The 14,353-nt window shown below is 48.0% G+C and overlaps 1 protein-coding gene across 5 annotated transcripts in view; it reads right to left on the reverse strand.

The window, feature by feature from the left end:
- Positions 1-14,353, reverse strand: part of Aff3 (ALF transcription elongation factor 3) — a 511,084-nt gene that overhangs the window by 32,117 nt on the left and 464,614 nt on the right. For all 5 annotated transcript variants that reach the window (XM_087898095.1, XM_087898094.1, XM_087898092.1 and 2 more), the window contains 3 exons: positions 13,626-13,812; positions 4,552-5,628; positions 1,239-1,363 (listed from right to left, as the gene is read on the reverse strand). In XM_087898095.1, coding sequence (XP_087754221.1) covers positions 1,239-1,363; positions 4,552-5,628; positions 13,626-13,812 — 1,389 coding nt within the window. The remainder of the gene's footprint in view (positions 1-1,238; positions 1,364-4,551; positions 5,629-13,625; positions 13,813-14,353) is intronic.

Here is a 14,353-nt window from a genome sequence, read left to right on the forward strand (position 1 = left end):
CCCTTTCCAGAAAGAACTCTGCATTTTCATTCATTCTGTGTCATTACTTAGTGTCAACAAAACATTCAGATCTGGGAGGCTCTGCCAGACAGTCATGAGAGCAAGATTTTTGAGGTCCATGAATCTGGATGACAAAAAGTTCCATCCTCCTCTCTCACTAGAACACTTCCTTTAGTTAGAAGCAAGGTTAAGCTGGATCATCTTAGCAATACCCACAATCGTGTCTCGGCAGAAACTGCAGGTCTTTTCTTGCTATACTCCAGTTGTCTCCGACACCTTGCGATATCATTTGTGTTCATTGCTATGCCGCAGTTATGGCACTTACTAGACGAATGCACAAAAAATATTTTGGGGGCAGGGTCCCTTCATGCCTGTTTCCCTAGTCTGTGGGAATGCACAGAAGACTGTGGAAGCCCTGAGTCTGCTCCCTCCTGTGCAGGGTTCCGGAAGCGACCTCAAGGTGATCCCCACCGTGCACGGGCCTGTGTGCCTCTGCTCTCCAGCCGCCTCTTTGCCTTTCAGCGCTGCTCTACATCTTCCCCCAACCTTTCGGTTTACATTTTTATGTGCTGTGCAGAACCATTAATCTCCCCTTAAAAACCCTCTGTGTATAGTCAGGGAGAGTGAGAAGTGTCTCAGCAGAGGGAAAGCGGGGTCTGGGCTGAGGTGCTTTCTAAATGGAAAAGCCTCTATGACTGATGCTAAACGACTTGCTTTAATGAATGCCCGGGACCTTGCCTGGCTGGAGGACCATTTATCACAGAGGGAGGTAGTGTGTGGTGGCCCGGTCTGCTCCTTTAGAGGAGTCACTGGGTAGCGGTTTGACCTTGGAAGCACAGATCCTTTTTAAGCCTACAACCTGTCTACACCCAAGAGCTTAGGTGTAACTTCAGGTTCTTATGGTCTTACATCCTTTGCAGTTACTATTAAAGTAGGAGCTTGGAAGGTTTGGCTATCAAGTTTTCGGGGGGAGAGAGATCATCTTTGGGGAGCACAGAGCTCAGAGCTGTGTATCCCTGGTCATTGGTTGCTGGTTACAGGTAAGGGCCTGATACAGCTTTTGGTTGACTTGAGGGAAGCAAGCCTGCAGACTCAGGTTAGAATAATAAAAAGGATCTTCTATTTCCTCAACACAGCATGTGACTTTCAGATCCAGTGGCCCCGTCCAGCTCACCGCTACCTTGGTGGAGTGGCGGGTGGGGGGTGGGGGGGACGGGACACGACAGGACCAGGCTTACCTGTTGATGTTCAGGTTGCAGTGGCTCCCAGACAAGGTGTTATTAGCAGAGGCGGCCAGGCGTGAAGCACTCTCCTTCTCTCCTTGGGCCTTCTTTATCTCCCTGTAGTCATCTTCATTGTCACACTGAGCGGTAATAAACAGAAGCCAATCAACTTGGGACTCTGAGGGCCGCCAGTGAGCTATGTGGCACTGCCTGTCATACAGCAAGGCCTCTTGGGAGGTGTCCCCACCCACCTTCTCTAGAGAATGAGGCAAGAGCAAAGCCCCTGGCATAGGCTCCCTGGCGCTCACATGTGCTGGGCTTAGTAAAGGGAACGTCATCAGGTCGCGATCAGAACTCGGATGACAAAAGCCACCAAGCGTGTAGCTCTGCAAGGCAGCTCTGTTCTGGATTACACTGAGGCATCTCTATCACTCATCCCTGCATTCTTGGTATCAGAATAAAGCATATGAAGTGTGCTTCATCTAAGCTCATTGGAGTCACGATGGTGAGAAAGCCCAGCTTTGCCTCATTGACAGAAACGCCTTTAGGGACCGGCAAGCAGAGGTTGCTGCCTGGTGAGCTTTCCTCCTAGCTTGGAATTTCTGGCCCCGAACATCTTCAAGTTCCTTTTGATAAAAAAGGACTTGGGTTGAGTTCTTGCTGCACAAAAAGTGTTTGGCTCTACCGTGTTAGGCGATAGTGGAAATACACTGCCCAAAGTGCCCCTCCTGGGGAGACAACGAGAGCCATCTCCAGTGTGGTACCCTCGGAGCTGTATGGGTGTTTTCCAGGAGGAAAAAAAGCAAGTATCAAAGACAGAGAGAACTTGACTCTTTTAACTATGTTTGTGTCACACAGCCTCTGCCAACGGGGGATCCTAGAAGCTCATGCTGTTATCGTGGCCCCATGAAGGGTCCAAAGCAAACATTAAGCCCTTGGATCTCAGGTATAGGGCTTCAGCGGGGTGAGAGCCGGCTGTGTTGTTCTGTGTAGGGAGTCCAATCAATCATTTGCCCTTTCCAACCCTCCTATGGAGAATGGGAGGCATACGGAATGACAATGTTCTCGACTGAATGGGAGGCTAGTTCCCCTGGTCTTGGCACACAGGCCAATTGGTATAATTGGTTCTGTAAGGTAACGGCATTTACTGTCAAGCCTGCCTACCTGAGTTCAATTCCTATGATGCATATGGTGGAGGGAGAGAATCGTCACAGGTGTGTCCTCTGACTGCTAGATGCGCACTGTGGCACATCCATGAGTGTGCACACACCCACACCCAGAGACACACACACACAAGTTTGAAACACTGAAAACAGGCCTTTGTGGATGTATCAAGAACAAAGGAAGTAGTTGCCCTTTGGTGGTCTTTCTTTGCCAAGGTTCAAATTCTTCTTTGTAGAAGGAAGTTGTTTAGTGCTACTCTGTGAAGAAACACATTCTGTGCCTGTATAATAGATTTCCTCGCTGGTAATAAAGATGACTGTCACTAGGAAGAGACTATGCCTTTAACAGAAACCCTTCCAAAATGAGGAATATCTTCATCTTGGCCAGGAAAATTGCCTAATAAACATAACTTCCAAGTTATTTCATTTAGTGTGTGTGTGTGCATGCACATGTGTGTGTATGTGCACATGTGTGTATGTGTGCATGCACACACGTGCCTGCCTCGGTGCTCATGTGGGTATCAGGTAACAACTTCTGGGAGTTTGCTTTCTCCTTCCATGGTGAGTCTGGGACTGCTCAGGCCATCTGAATGGCATGGCCCAAGAGCGGATACTTGCTGAGTCAGTTTGCCCCCACCCACCACTGTTAATCAAGGCTGTAAAACCCATGTGTGCAGAGTGTCTCTTTTTGTTGTTGACAGAACAGATTGCCCTTTGGAAATTGGAAGATGGCTATACAAAACTCAGGCTGATGCATTACTGAGTATGGGAATCTGGGCCCAACCACGGTCTGGGTCCATTTCAACTGACATAACCTTGGACAAACCCTAAGTATTCAACAGTATCCTTCTCAGGGACATTTGCATGTGGTAACTGCTGTTGGTAATGATGGCATTTCAAACAATCCACAAGTAGTGTAACCTTTGGTTTGCTGCTAGCTGCTTTTGTTTTGTGATCTGAATTAGCTTGTGTGAGTGTGTGTGTCTGTGAGCATGCATGTATATGTGAAGGCCAGAGTTTGACTTCAGGTGCTAGCCATCTTGTTTTGGGAAACAGGATCTTTCACTGGGAACTAAGGCACTAGAGAATGTCCCAGGGGTCTGCCTGTCTTCACCTCTCTATGCTGGGATTATAAGCATGCACCTCCCTGTCCAGCTTCTTACAGGAGTTCTAGGGATCAAACTCAGGTCCTCCCGTTTACTTGGCAAGTACTTGACCAGTGGAGGTATCTCTGTTACACTCCAAACACAGCCATGGGAGCGGTTGTTAAAAGTTCTCAAACTTGGCTTGATGGAGTAAGTATTTCCCAATTTGGAAAGCTTCAAAACTGGCTGTGTCCTTGAGTCACTGCCAGAGGTTGCCTGGGCTCTCCCATTCTAGAGTTGCCTGTCGATCCAAGCCTCACTTGCCCAGCCTATCCATTCCTCAAGTGCCACTCGACCCAAAGACCACTGTGCCTACAAACATCCTTCCTCCCCAGAATCTGATTCCCAGCCCTGTTCTGCTTTGAAGCTCTTTCTCATCACTCTGGGAAGGAACACCTGCCGGTGATGCCCTGGCTGACGACCTCAGGGATAGTGGATTTCATCTTCCACTTCGGTCAACAGCCTTACATTCTATGAGGCCTTTTAGTGCATGAGTGATTCCACTGTCAGCATTATCCTGCCCATCTCAGCAAAGAATGGGGCTCACCATATGTTCAGTCTCCCTGTGCTCGATGTTCAGCCTGTATCTGTACACTCAGTAAATGCTGCCCGTATAACTAACCATTCTTCAGGCTGGGGCAGTACTTCCCTAGATCACTATATATATATATATATATATATATATATATATATATATATATATATATATATATATATATATATATACACACACACATATATATATGATATACATATATATGTGTATATATGTGTGTGTATGTATATCTCTATCTATCTATCTATCTATCTATCTATCTATCTATCTATCTATCTATCTATCTATCTATCTATCTATGTGTGTGTATGTGTATGTATATCTATTACTTATGCAATGGTTGGACGACACACAGGGCAGCCACCTGCAGCCCAGCCCAGCAGCTTAGCTACGGTCTATCCCTAGCCCTCAAGTGCAAAGAGAGACAGACTGCTCCTCCCAAAGCCTCCCAGCTCTAGGCCTACCTTGCGTTTCCTCTTGGATTTTGGCAAAGTCTTTTCGGCAGGCGTGTCTAACGCATGGCTGGCGGGGGCACTATCACTGTCCTTGGCTGCAGGAGCACTCAAGATCCCAGGCTCCTGGGACAGGTGTTCTGGGATCCGGGACAGGAGGGTCAGGTCAATTTTGACCCAGAGAGACCTGACCTCATCACTGTCCTTTAGGGGAGAAAGCAGTTCATTCCGGCCAAAGGGGACCAGCGTGTAGAACTGTTCCTCTAGCTCCTTGGCAATGTCACTGGTGGTCCTGGCGTTGATGGAGCCCACAGGGGCCCGGGAGGTGCTGCTGGTGCTGCTGGTGGCCTCCTTTAGCCGAGGCTCGTTCCCAGTGGTGCTCTGAGTCTTGGACAGGATGTACTCCTCTTGCTCCGATTCCAGGTCCGAGTCCGAGGAGGAAGAGGAAGAGGAAGACTCTGTCTCAATAAACTCCTTGGATTTAGGGACAATTCTGCTCAGCCCCCGCGTGCGCCTTTTCTCACAGGTCACGGAGGAGCGCAGCTCCTTGCGGTGGCTGGTCCTGCTGTTACCACAGGGCCTGGTTTTGGGAGGCTCTGGGGGTCCCACCACGCTCGCCCCCAGTGTGTCTGGGGCCACGGGCTCCTCTGGCCGGTGGCAGTTGGCACTGTCCCCAGCTGAGGTTCTCTCTGTGCGCCGGGTGGGCTTCTTGCCCGCTGACCTCCTGGTGGGTGCTGGTGCGCTCTCCGTGGGTGCGCTGGGCACTGCAGGTGGCGGGGCAGCTGTGGTCACAGCCACTGCAGCGGCAGGCGGAGACTTTTGCTTTACACTTTTGCTGCCAGGGGCCTTGTTTGCGGTCCTAGGTCGCTGCTCCTCCTTGCAGGCAGTTTTGAGGTCCTTGTCTCTCAGGCTGGCTTGGCAAATCTCAGGGAGTTTCCCGCAGTCCTGCCCTTCATCTTTCACGGGCGGGTAGTATTGATTCCTTTCAGGGCCGTGACTTTCATTTTGGATCAGAATAGGCGGCTTGTGAGGATTAACTTTGTTTAGCCATTTATCCAGCTGCCACTTGTTAGACGACGCAGGTTCGGCCTGAAAACAAAACCCGGGACAAACAAAACAGCTTTTACAACAAGCTCACTTGAAAGGGGCCCTGGCTGTTTTGATCTTGACATTCTCTAAAATTGAATGGTCTGACAACAAAAGGTGAAAGGAAGCCCAGGTATGTGGGGCAGCCCTCTGCTGGTACAGAGGATGCCCAGCTGGCCCCTGGCAACCAGGTATCCATGAAGCCGTTTCGAGTCCACTTAATAAAACAACAGGGCAGCACTGCACTCTCCAGCTTACTCCTAGAACTTCTGCGTATTAAACAGTTACCTATGTGTATGTAGATATATCATTTTATATATATTTATATATATATATATATACACCTAAATTTGAGATTCTGTGAATTTAATTGGGAAGTAATAACTATGAGGCCCTGAACGCCAAAACTTTTCTTTACTTTTTGACTTGTCACCTTTGGAAAAATCTGTGAACCTAGAATCATCTCCCTCCATTAGCATACAATTTACATAGAGAAGGCAGGTGGGCCACAGGTGCTTACTGACAAAAGCAGCATCATCGGGAGGGTGGCTCACTGGCAGCAGGGAATACCATTTTCAGACGCACCCGGTGTGCCCTGTATGCCTCGGTAGCCTGACTGCATCTACCCTCAGCCTGCTTCCGCCATTTCTTCTGCCACGGTCTGCTAGGAATATCTGGGCACGGATGACTTCAGAGACTGCTCCTGGAGGCAATTTTGCTAGCTCAGAGCAAATCACGGGAGGTTGGGGTTTTCAGACTCTGACCTACAGATCAGCTCATGTGGAGGGTGCAGAGTGCTCTGAGACAGAACAGGAAGGGCTGTGTTGATTCCCCTCCCCCTCCCAAAGAGGCCTATAGTTTTGAGTCTGTAAGGACTTATGTTCCAAACAGGAGAAAAGTTACGATTTTGCAGAGAATGTTGATTTCTGGTAAAAGCTCACTTATGAACTCCTAGGATTTAATACAGTAAATAGAAAAGATGTCTTCTGAGGGAACTCCAGCCAGACTATTTCTAATTTGTGACTGTGAATGACACAGGGCAAACATTTATAGAGTCAGAGTCACTATTTTTTTTTCCCCTGTGTGGTCTCTTCTCTCTGAATCCATGGCGTCCACTGCATCTGGGGCCAGACACTAGCCTAGCCCAGTGGTTCTCAACTTTCCTAGGGCTGCGACCCTTTAATACAGTTCCTCACGTGGTGTTGACCTCCAACCATAAAATTATTTTTGTTGTTACTTAACCATAATCTTGTTAGTTATGAATTGTAATGTAAGCAACTGTTTCCCGATGGTTTTAGGCGACCCCTGTGAAAGGGTCATTCAACCCTCAAAGAGGTCATGACCCACAGATTGAGAACTGCTGACCTAGAACAAATGTGTCTGATTCAGGCCTATCATATACCCATCTACCTACCCTACTCATCATTTCTATCTATTTTCTATCTATCTATCTATCTATCTATCTATCTATCTATCTATCTATCTATCTATCAATTCATCATCTATTTACCTATCACTTATCTGTCACCTATCTATCAATCATCTATCTATCCACCCATATCTATCTATCTATCCATCATCTATTTACTTATCACTTATCTGTCACCTATTAATCAATCATCTATCTATCCACCCATATCTATCTATCTATCTATCTATCTATCTATCTATCTATCTATCCATCCATCATCTATTTACCTATTACTTATCTGTCACCTGTCAATCAATCACCTATCTATCCATCCACATCTATCTATCTATCTATCTATCTATCTATCTATCTATCTATCTGTCTATCATCTATACCTATCTATCTATCTATCATCTGTCTACTTGCCTACCTATTACTTATCTGTCATCAATCAACCAACCAATCCATCATCGATCATTGTGATGGCACGCTGGCCCTTGCCCCTGCTAAGTAAACAACACCCCTCATCTCCACTTCTGCCTCTGAGCATCGTGTTTCAAACTTGTCAGTCATAAACCTAGAGGCAGAATCAGTCAGGTTCTTTGATGTGAGAGAAAAAGTTTGAAACAAAGGAAATTCTAAGATCCTCCCTGGCATATCAAGATGTATTTTTCAAGAATGAGGTGCATATTGTGAGCAGAGCTTGGGGCTCTGAGTATAGTTACATATCTAAGTGGGCCAGGAGAGGGTGTGTCTGAGATATGAGGTTGCTAGACAGGTCTGCAGGAGTTGAGGGCACACACAGTTAGGGAGATGGGAAACCTCTAATAACATCAGGGGATGGAGCCAGCAGGAACTGGCCACAAGTATGGTGTCTACCAATCACAACTGTGCTGGGGAGCAGGGACTTCCTGCTGGTCGCTCTTAACACTGAGATCAGCTTAGTCTCCCTTATTCGAAATGCTTTGGACCTTGACTTCTTCAGGTTTTGTGTTATTTTTGGATTTTAGACTATTTGTATATAATTATCATTTAGAGATGGAACCCAAGTCTAACTGAGCCCATTCCCTATGATGAGATGCCATACTCAGCCTTAATGAAAGGGAGAGGGGCTTGGTCCTGCCCCAAGTTAATGTGCCAGACTTTGTTGACTTCCCATGGGAGCCCTTACTTACCCCTTGGGAGGAGTGGATGGGGGGTGAGGAAGCGAGAGGAGGTGGGAGAAAGGATGGGAGGGAAAACTGTGGTTGGAATGTAATTTAAAAAATTAATAAAAATAAAAGTCATTAAACTTCATACCTATCTGATGGCATGTGTCTGTCTGTGTGTGATGTATATACATGCATAAGTGTGTTTCAGTACATGCCACAACATGCATGTAGGGGTCAGAGACAAACTCTGGTGTTAGCACTCATCTTCTATCTTGTTGGAGGTGGGGTCTCTGTTGTTTGGTGCTGCCATGGCTAGCTGGCCCGGCAGCCTCCTTCCGTGGATTTTCCTGGGTCTGCCTCCCTCCCATCTCTGCAGAAGGCCTAGGAGTACAGACATGAGCGACCATGCCTGGCTTTATGGGGTTCTCGGCTCCTCACCCTTGTGCATCAAGCACTTTACTTACCGGGCTACCTCCCAACCTCCTGGCAGTAATTCTGTACAGTTTTTAAAGCAGCCCAAGGGTCCTGGTGTGGAGTTTTCCACCTGCGGCCCCATGGCGGCCCTCTTGGTGGGCTGCAGACTTTAGAGCATTTGGATTGGGGTACTCAAGCTGCTATGTTCTTGTTGCCTCTGAATGTTACGTGTGATTTTCTGCTTTCTTTGGCTTCTCCAGAGAAAGGGAAGAAGAGAGGCCTGCAGAGGATGCCTGGCTTAGACTACAGTGGAGGCAAATGGGAAAATAAGGAACACAGAACCGCTTCTTTCCAAGGGGGCTCCTGAACCTTCTGAAGAGCCTCCGAAAGCTATTTTTAGCTTCTTTTGGGCACAGAATCTGGCTGGCCTTGAACTTAATAAGCAGCCTTGAATAGCCTTGAACTTCTGACCCCCTTTCTTCTACCTCCCAAGGGCTGGCATTACACGTGTGAACTACCACACTGGGTTTACATAGCCCGGGGAATGGAACTCAGGGCCTCATGGATGCTAGGTCTACCTATTGAACTGCAGCTACAGGCCCCTGAAAGCTAATTTGATGGCAAACATGCGTAGGTTCCAAGTTTGTCTCCCTGAAATGCTTTGTGCCATGTGGTCTGTGGAAGCAGAAGGGGCCTTGAAGAATGAGTTTGTGTGGCAGAGAGGGCTCAGTCACCAGACAGCACACAGCACTCAGATACTTGCTGCTGCGTTTGACACTAGGTCCCCCATCCACCCCACGCTTCCACAGCTCTTGTGTGAGACAACACAGAAGTCTATTTGTAGCCTAAACACAGCTGCATGTGGGGAGAGTCGCGCTGGAACTTCAGAGTAGGACCATTAACAGCGAATTGTAGAATTTCATACACTTAGGACGGGCCCACTGCCAGATGTACTCTAGGGTCATTTTTTTCCCCCTTGTACTTCACAGCTGAATGAATCAGTCTGAAGTATCATTTTCAACACATCACTAAATCACATTCCCTTTCTCAAGGGTCTACAATAACCTCCTATTGCCTCTTAGACAAAATCCAAATTCCCAGACTGGCATTCAAGAGCCCATCGTCTGGTATTGGAACCATCTACCATCGCTAGAGCACCTACAGCGTGCCTCCCACTTTGCATACCTCCTCCAATTTGATCGTTACAGATAAGAAACGCTATCTCTAATTTGTGGATGAGGCTCAGAAAGGCTAAGTGATACCGCTGTGGCCGCACGGTTCCCAGGCTCTGCCAGGTGTGCAGAGTGGGTTCTCTGCGCTCGCTGGCTCCCCTCCCCTGGCACTCTCTGAGTCGCCTCCTGAAAGGGATCTTATTCTTTTGAGAAGCGTCGGTCCTGAACCTAAAACAAGAGTTTTAGATACGCTTCTCAGAGAAAACATGAGTCTTGGCAGACAATGTCCGCTGTCTTCTCGGACACACAGTGGCAGAGCCTTGCGGTGTTTGTTTCATGGGCATGTGATGTGGGGCATCAATGCAGTCTACACTTCTTTTAGGCTTGGGCCATGCGCCAGGGCTGGGAGCTTGATGGCCATGCTCCTGCTCTCAGTCTATACTGCTTATTTCTCAGAGATTAGGGAGAAGTGCTGGAACTGTGGCTGTCAGGGTGGAAGGGAGGCCACTGCGGTCACGGAAGCTCTAAAGACAGTTCAGTGACCATGTAGGGGACAACCTGAGACTTCGCATTCCAGCTCACTACCATGCACTGGTGATACCCAAATCCTGAGGTTAGCACTGAGACCTCCACCCAGGGTTTGGATTTGTTTTCTGGTGGCTCACTGGGTTCTACGTATGACCAGAGCTCTCTGCCCTAGCACATACAAGCTCACCATGAACATTCCCACTTCATTAACTCCTTTACAGCACACACTGCCATGTGGCATGGAGGTGCCTGATTAACAGCCTGTGCTGCTGTTAGTACAAGCAATGTGTTTCACGGTTCTGCTGACTGTAAAAAGGAATCTGTAGTGGGCTTTTCTAAAATGTGTTTTCTGCTCAGGTACTTCATGAAGACCTGTCATGGTCAGATCCACTAGGAACGGTCACAATGGAAAATGGAGTTTACAAGAGCAGGATCTAGGGTTCAGAGGTATCCAGTATAAAGACACGGCATTAACCCGCCTTATCCAAGAACCCATATGATGGGACCAGGGTCTTGCTGTAGGGACTTTGGCAATCCTGGGCCAGGAAACCCTGTGTGCAGTCAATGTGGCAGCTGCATGGAAAAGCAGATCCTACCTGTGAGAAGCATTGGCATGAAAGAGTATATACAAAATGCTAGGAAAACCCATGCAAGAAAAACCAAAGGAAAGAAATGAGAGGCTGAGAACAGTCCAGCATAGGGCAGCCCAGAGGGGATACAGCTCTGTACATGCTGACAGAGGCTTTTATGTGATGACGCTCCAAAACCTGGCCTGGCCATGCTGGGGTGATTCATAGACAATGAAATGGTTTTCAGCAATCATATTCAGAAAGAACGGTTTTAAGGAGTCTCTGTGGGGCACAAGGAGCTTTCTAAGCACTGACAGAGTGGAGGAAGAACGTGAGGACATCCAAACACACATGCTTCCTCTACTCCCAGGAAAAGGATGATCTGCAAGAGAAGTGAGGGCCAAGGCAGCAAAAGTTGAGTCTGAGCAGTGGACTGAGGAGTGTGGTTGTCAGGAGCTGGCCCATCACATGAGGCTTGTGATACAGGGCTCTGTGATGTCTGCCAGGCCGTCTAGGCCAGCCACCTCCAAGAGAAGCAGAGTCTCGTTGCTACGTAGGACGGTGATGCTTATCTCCCACACAATGTTTGTTCCTACAGGCTACGTGTCTGTGCTCACCTTGGGTTAAAGGGAGAGGCTCAAAGAACCTGACTCTTATTCCAACAAGTACGTACATCCTTTGCAGCAGAAAGGAAGACTGGGTAGTGTGGTTAATGCATTACTCAGCTCCTGCTTTCCCTCCACAGAGAAGGACGGAAGTGGAAATCTCATATGCTCTCTCAATTCAGACTTCAGAGGCCCCCCTCTTTAGCCAGGGACTTCTGAGCTCTTCAGAAAGAACTGACAAAAGCCTGCATCCACCGCCCAGAATTGCAGGCTTGATGCTTTGACAGAGCACAGTCCTGCTCTCCAGCCAAACTCTAGGCAGCTCAGGAGCCCTAGGATTCGTGTTTCAGTGTCTTTCGAAAGCAAGGCTAGTCACTTGTGATTTTAACCAACCAAGTCACAGAGCAAAACCAGCATAGGCTTCACAGACCCCACCCCTTTCGGTTCACCCCACCCCTGGCTGGTTACTGTCCTGGGATGCAGCACTTTTCTTTCACTTTCTCTACTATCCCCTTCCTCTCCTTTTCCCTTTCTGATAGCAGGCACTGAACTCAGGGCTCTGAGCATGCTAGGCAAGTATGCTAGCATGGACTGTACGCCTAGCTCTGTTATTCTTTATAATTCAATATTCTGGAGTTTCTCAACAAACTGTGTGGTACAAGGTGCACACTAATAAAGCTCAATTATCTCCTGTATTTTATTCTCTTTAATTCCTATGCCTTTCTATTTCAGATAACTCCCACTGGAATGCTAGCTCTGGGCAGACAGAACATTTTCTGTCATGTAACTTACATTCCCAAGCCAAGTCAAGCCAAGTACTACGGCTGATGGTTATCGCTATTTATTGACTAAATACAAAATGAATGAATGAATGGTGAGGGAGGGATAGTGGCTTAGATTCTGGGAATAGTCAGGATGAAATAAATAGGTAGTGTAGCTAAGGCCTTTGATCTTATGTTTATGGACAGAGGCAGATACAGAGACATACACAGCTGGGTAGACAGGTGGGAACTTCGTGGAAATGAGAGAACACGCTTCTGAGAAGGCTTATTTTAGGATGAACGGCGAGCTTTGCCATGATGCAGAAAGGGGCCGGAGAGCAAAGAAGGGTTGTGGGGGCATAGAACAAAAGCCTGCATGGGTGTGAGGGGCCCTCTGTGAACTTGTAATGGGGACGTAACTCTTCCAGGGGTGGCACAGGCATGACGCTGGGTGGGCATGCTCCACAGGTGCCCACACCTGCTTTTCACAGGTAAACTTTTCACGAGTGGGTCTGCCTTCGTGTTTCAGGGCCTATTTGGGATCTCGGCCCCTTAGCACAGAGGGTGTAAACAAAGCCTTTCACCCCACAACCCATAGTGATGTCAGCTGTTTATATTCTCAAGAGGAGGCAGTTTTATTCATTATTTGGAAACCAAAGCCTGCTCCACAGGCCTGAGGACCTGGTTCTCGGCCCCCACCCAAGAATCCCTGGACTCTGAGTTACTGTTTAATTTCCTCCATTTCACTGAAAGTAGAAACAGCAATGGTTTTTATTGGTACCTTATAATGTTTTTATATGAGGCACCTAAATCTTCCCCTTAGATACCGATCACAGCTGTAAAAGGTTTCATTACTATTTGTAGGTGGATGCTAATTTTCCCTTTCTATTTTCACAAAGAAAACATAGTAAGGGCGGTTTTATTAATATTTATAGCTCTTGTTCTTCTGATCCGTGACAAACTGCAGAAAGGTAAGATTCTAAGCATGCCCAACGCATAAAACTCTTTGGCCTGTGATTTATGGGTAGTCACACTTCCCAAGTGACAAACTTCTCTGCCTGGTTATTGCCTGGGATGACCCTGAGGGGGAGACCCCAGCCGTGGGTTATTTCCTGCCAGTGATGTTTATAGCATATGTGGAAATTTCTGGGAGCCGAATAGAGATTTTTAGACAGTAAAAGCTGATGCTTTGTATCTGAAACGAAGCGGTGTCATCATGAGACAGGGAGAAGGGGACACAGCGGGGAATAGAGAGCCGAGTCCCACAGCCCAACAGCTTGTTCCAGGTTGGGGGATAGCAGGACGGTGGGGTAGGCAGGCAGTATGAAAGCCAGGGCCGGAGAGTCGCTGGCCTTGGAGCCGGAGCGGGAGTCAGCAACGGCTGCCTACCTCGGGGCTGGAGCAGTGTGGAGGCTTGCTGCCCTCGCTCTCACTGGAGCTGCTCTCGGTCTCGGAGTCGGATCCGGAGCTGCTCTCTGAGTCGCTGGAGGAGCTGCTGCTGCTGCTGCCACTGCCGCTGCTGCTGCCCTTGCTGGATGGCACGGAACCTCTGCAGTTGGTCTGCTGGACCAGGGAGCTGCTGGTCCACCAGGCCCCCCAGGAAGGAAAGGGAAAGAAAGCCAAATGAGCAAACAGGAAACACCAGCAGGCTGCCATCCTGGCAAAGGCAGGGGGAGGCGCAGACTGCACACATCTGTCAACCAGGACCCAGACTCACAGGGCAACTGGCGAGGCCCAAAGCAGCCAAAACCAAACAAAATTAGACACAGAAATAAACCCAGAAGGAGCAGTCCCTTTGGTCACCGGGCACTGGCTAGATGTGTGGCGACTTCAGAGGAAGGGGCTGTCCCAGCCTAGCACTTGTTTCCATGTTGCTGCTGTTCTCAGAATGTTTTTTTTTTTTTTCAAATGCATCTCTGGTTCTAAACACTTACACAAATTCAAGAAAACCCCAAAACCTCAAAATATTTTGCAAACTGTCAAAAGTAACATTATCTTTGCTTTAGAGGGCAATGTCAGATGGCAAGGAGGCTGCCAGGAAGGCCATAGGGATCTGCTGTTTCATGGCCTGCTGGAAGCTTCCAGAGAATTTGGGACTGTCAAAAGTTAAATTGCTT

Source organism: Myodes glareolus, chromosome 18 (assembly GCF_982192425.1).
Source record: "Myodes glareolus chromosome 18, mMyoGla1.1, whole genome shotgun sequence".
Taxonomy (NCBI): Eukaryota; Metazoa; Chordata; class Mammalia; order Rodentia; family Cricetidae; genus Myodes; species Myodes glareolus.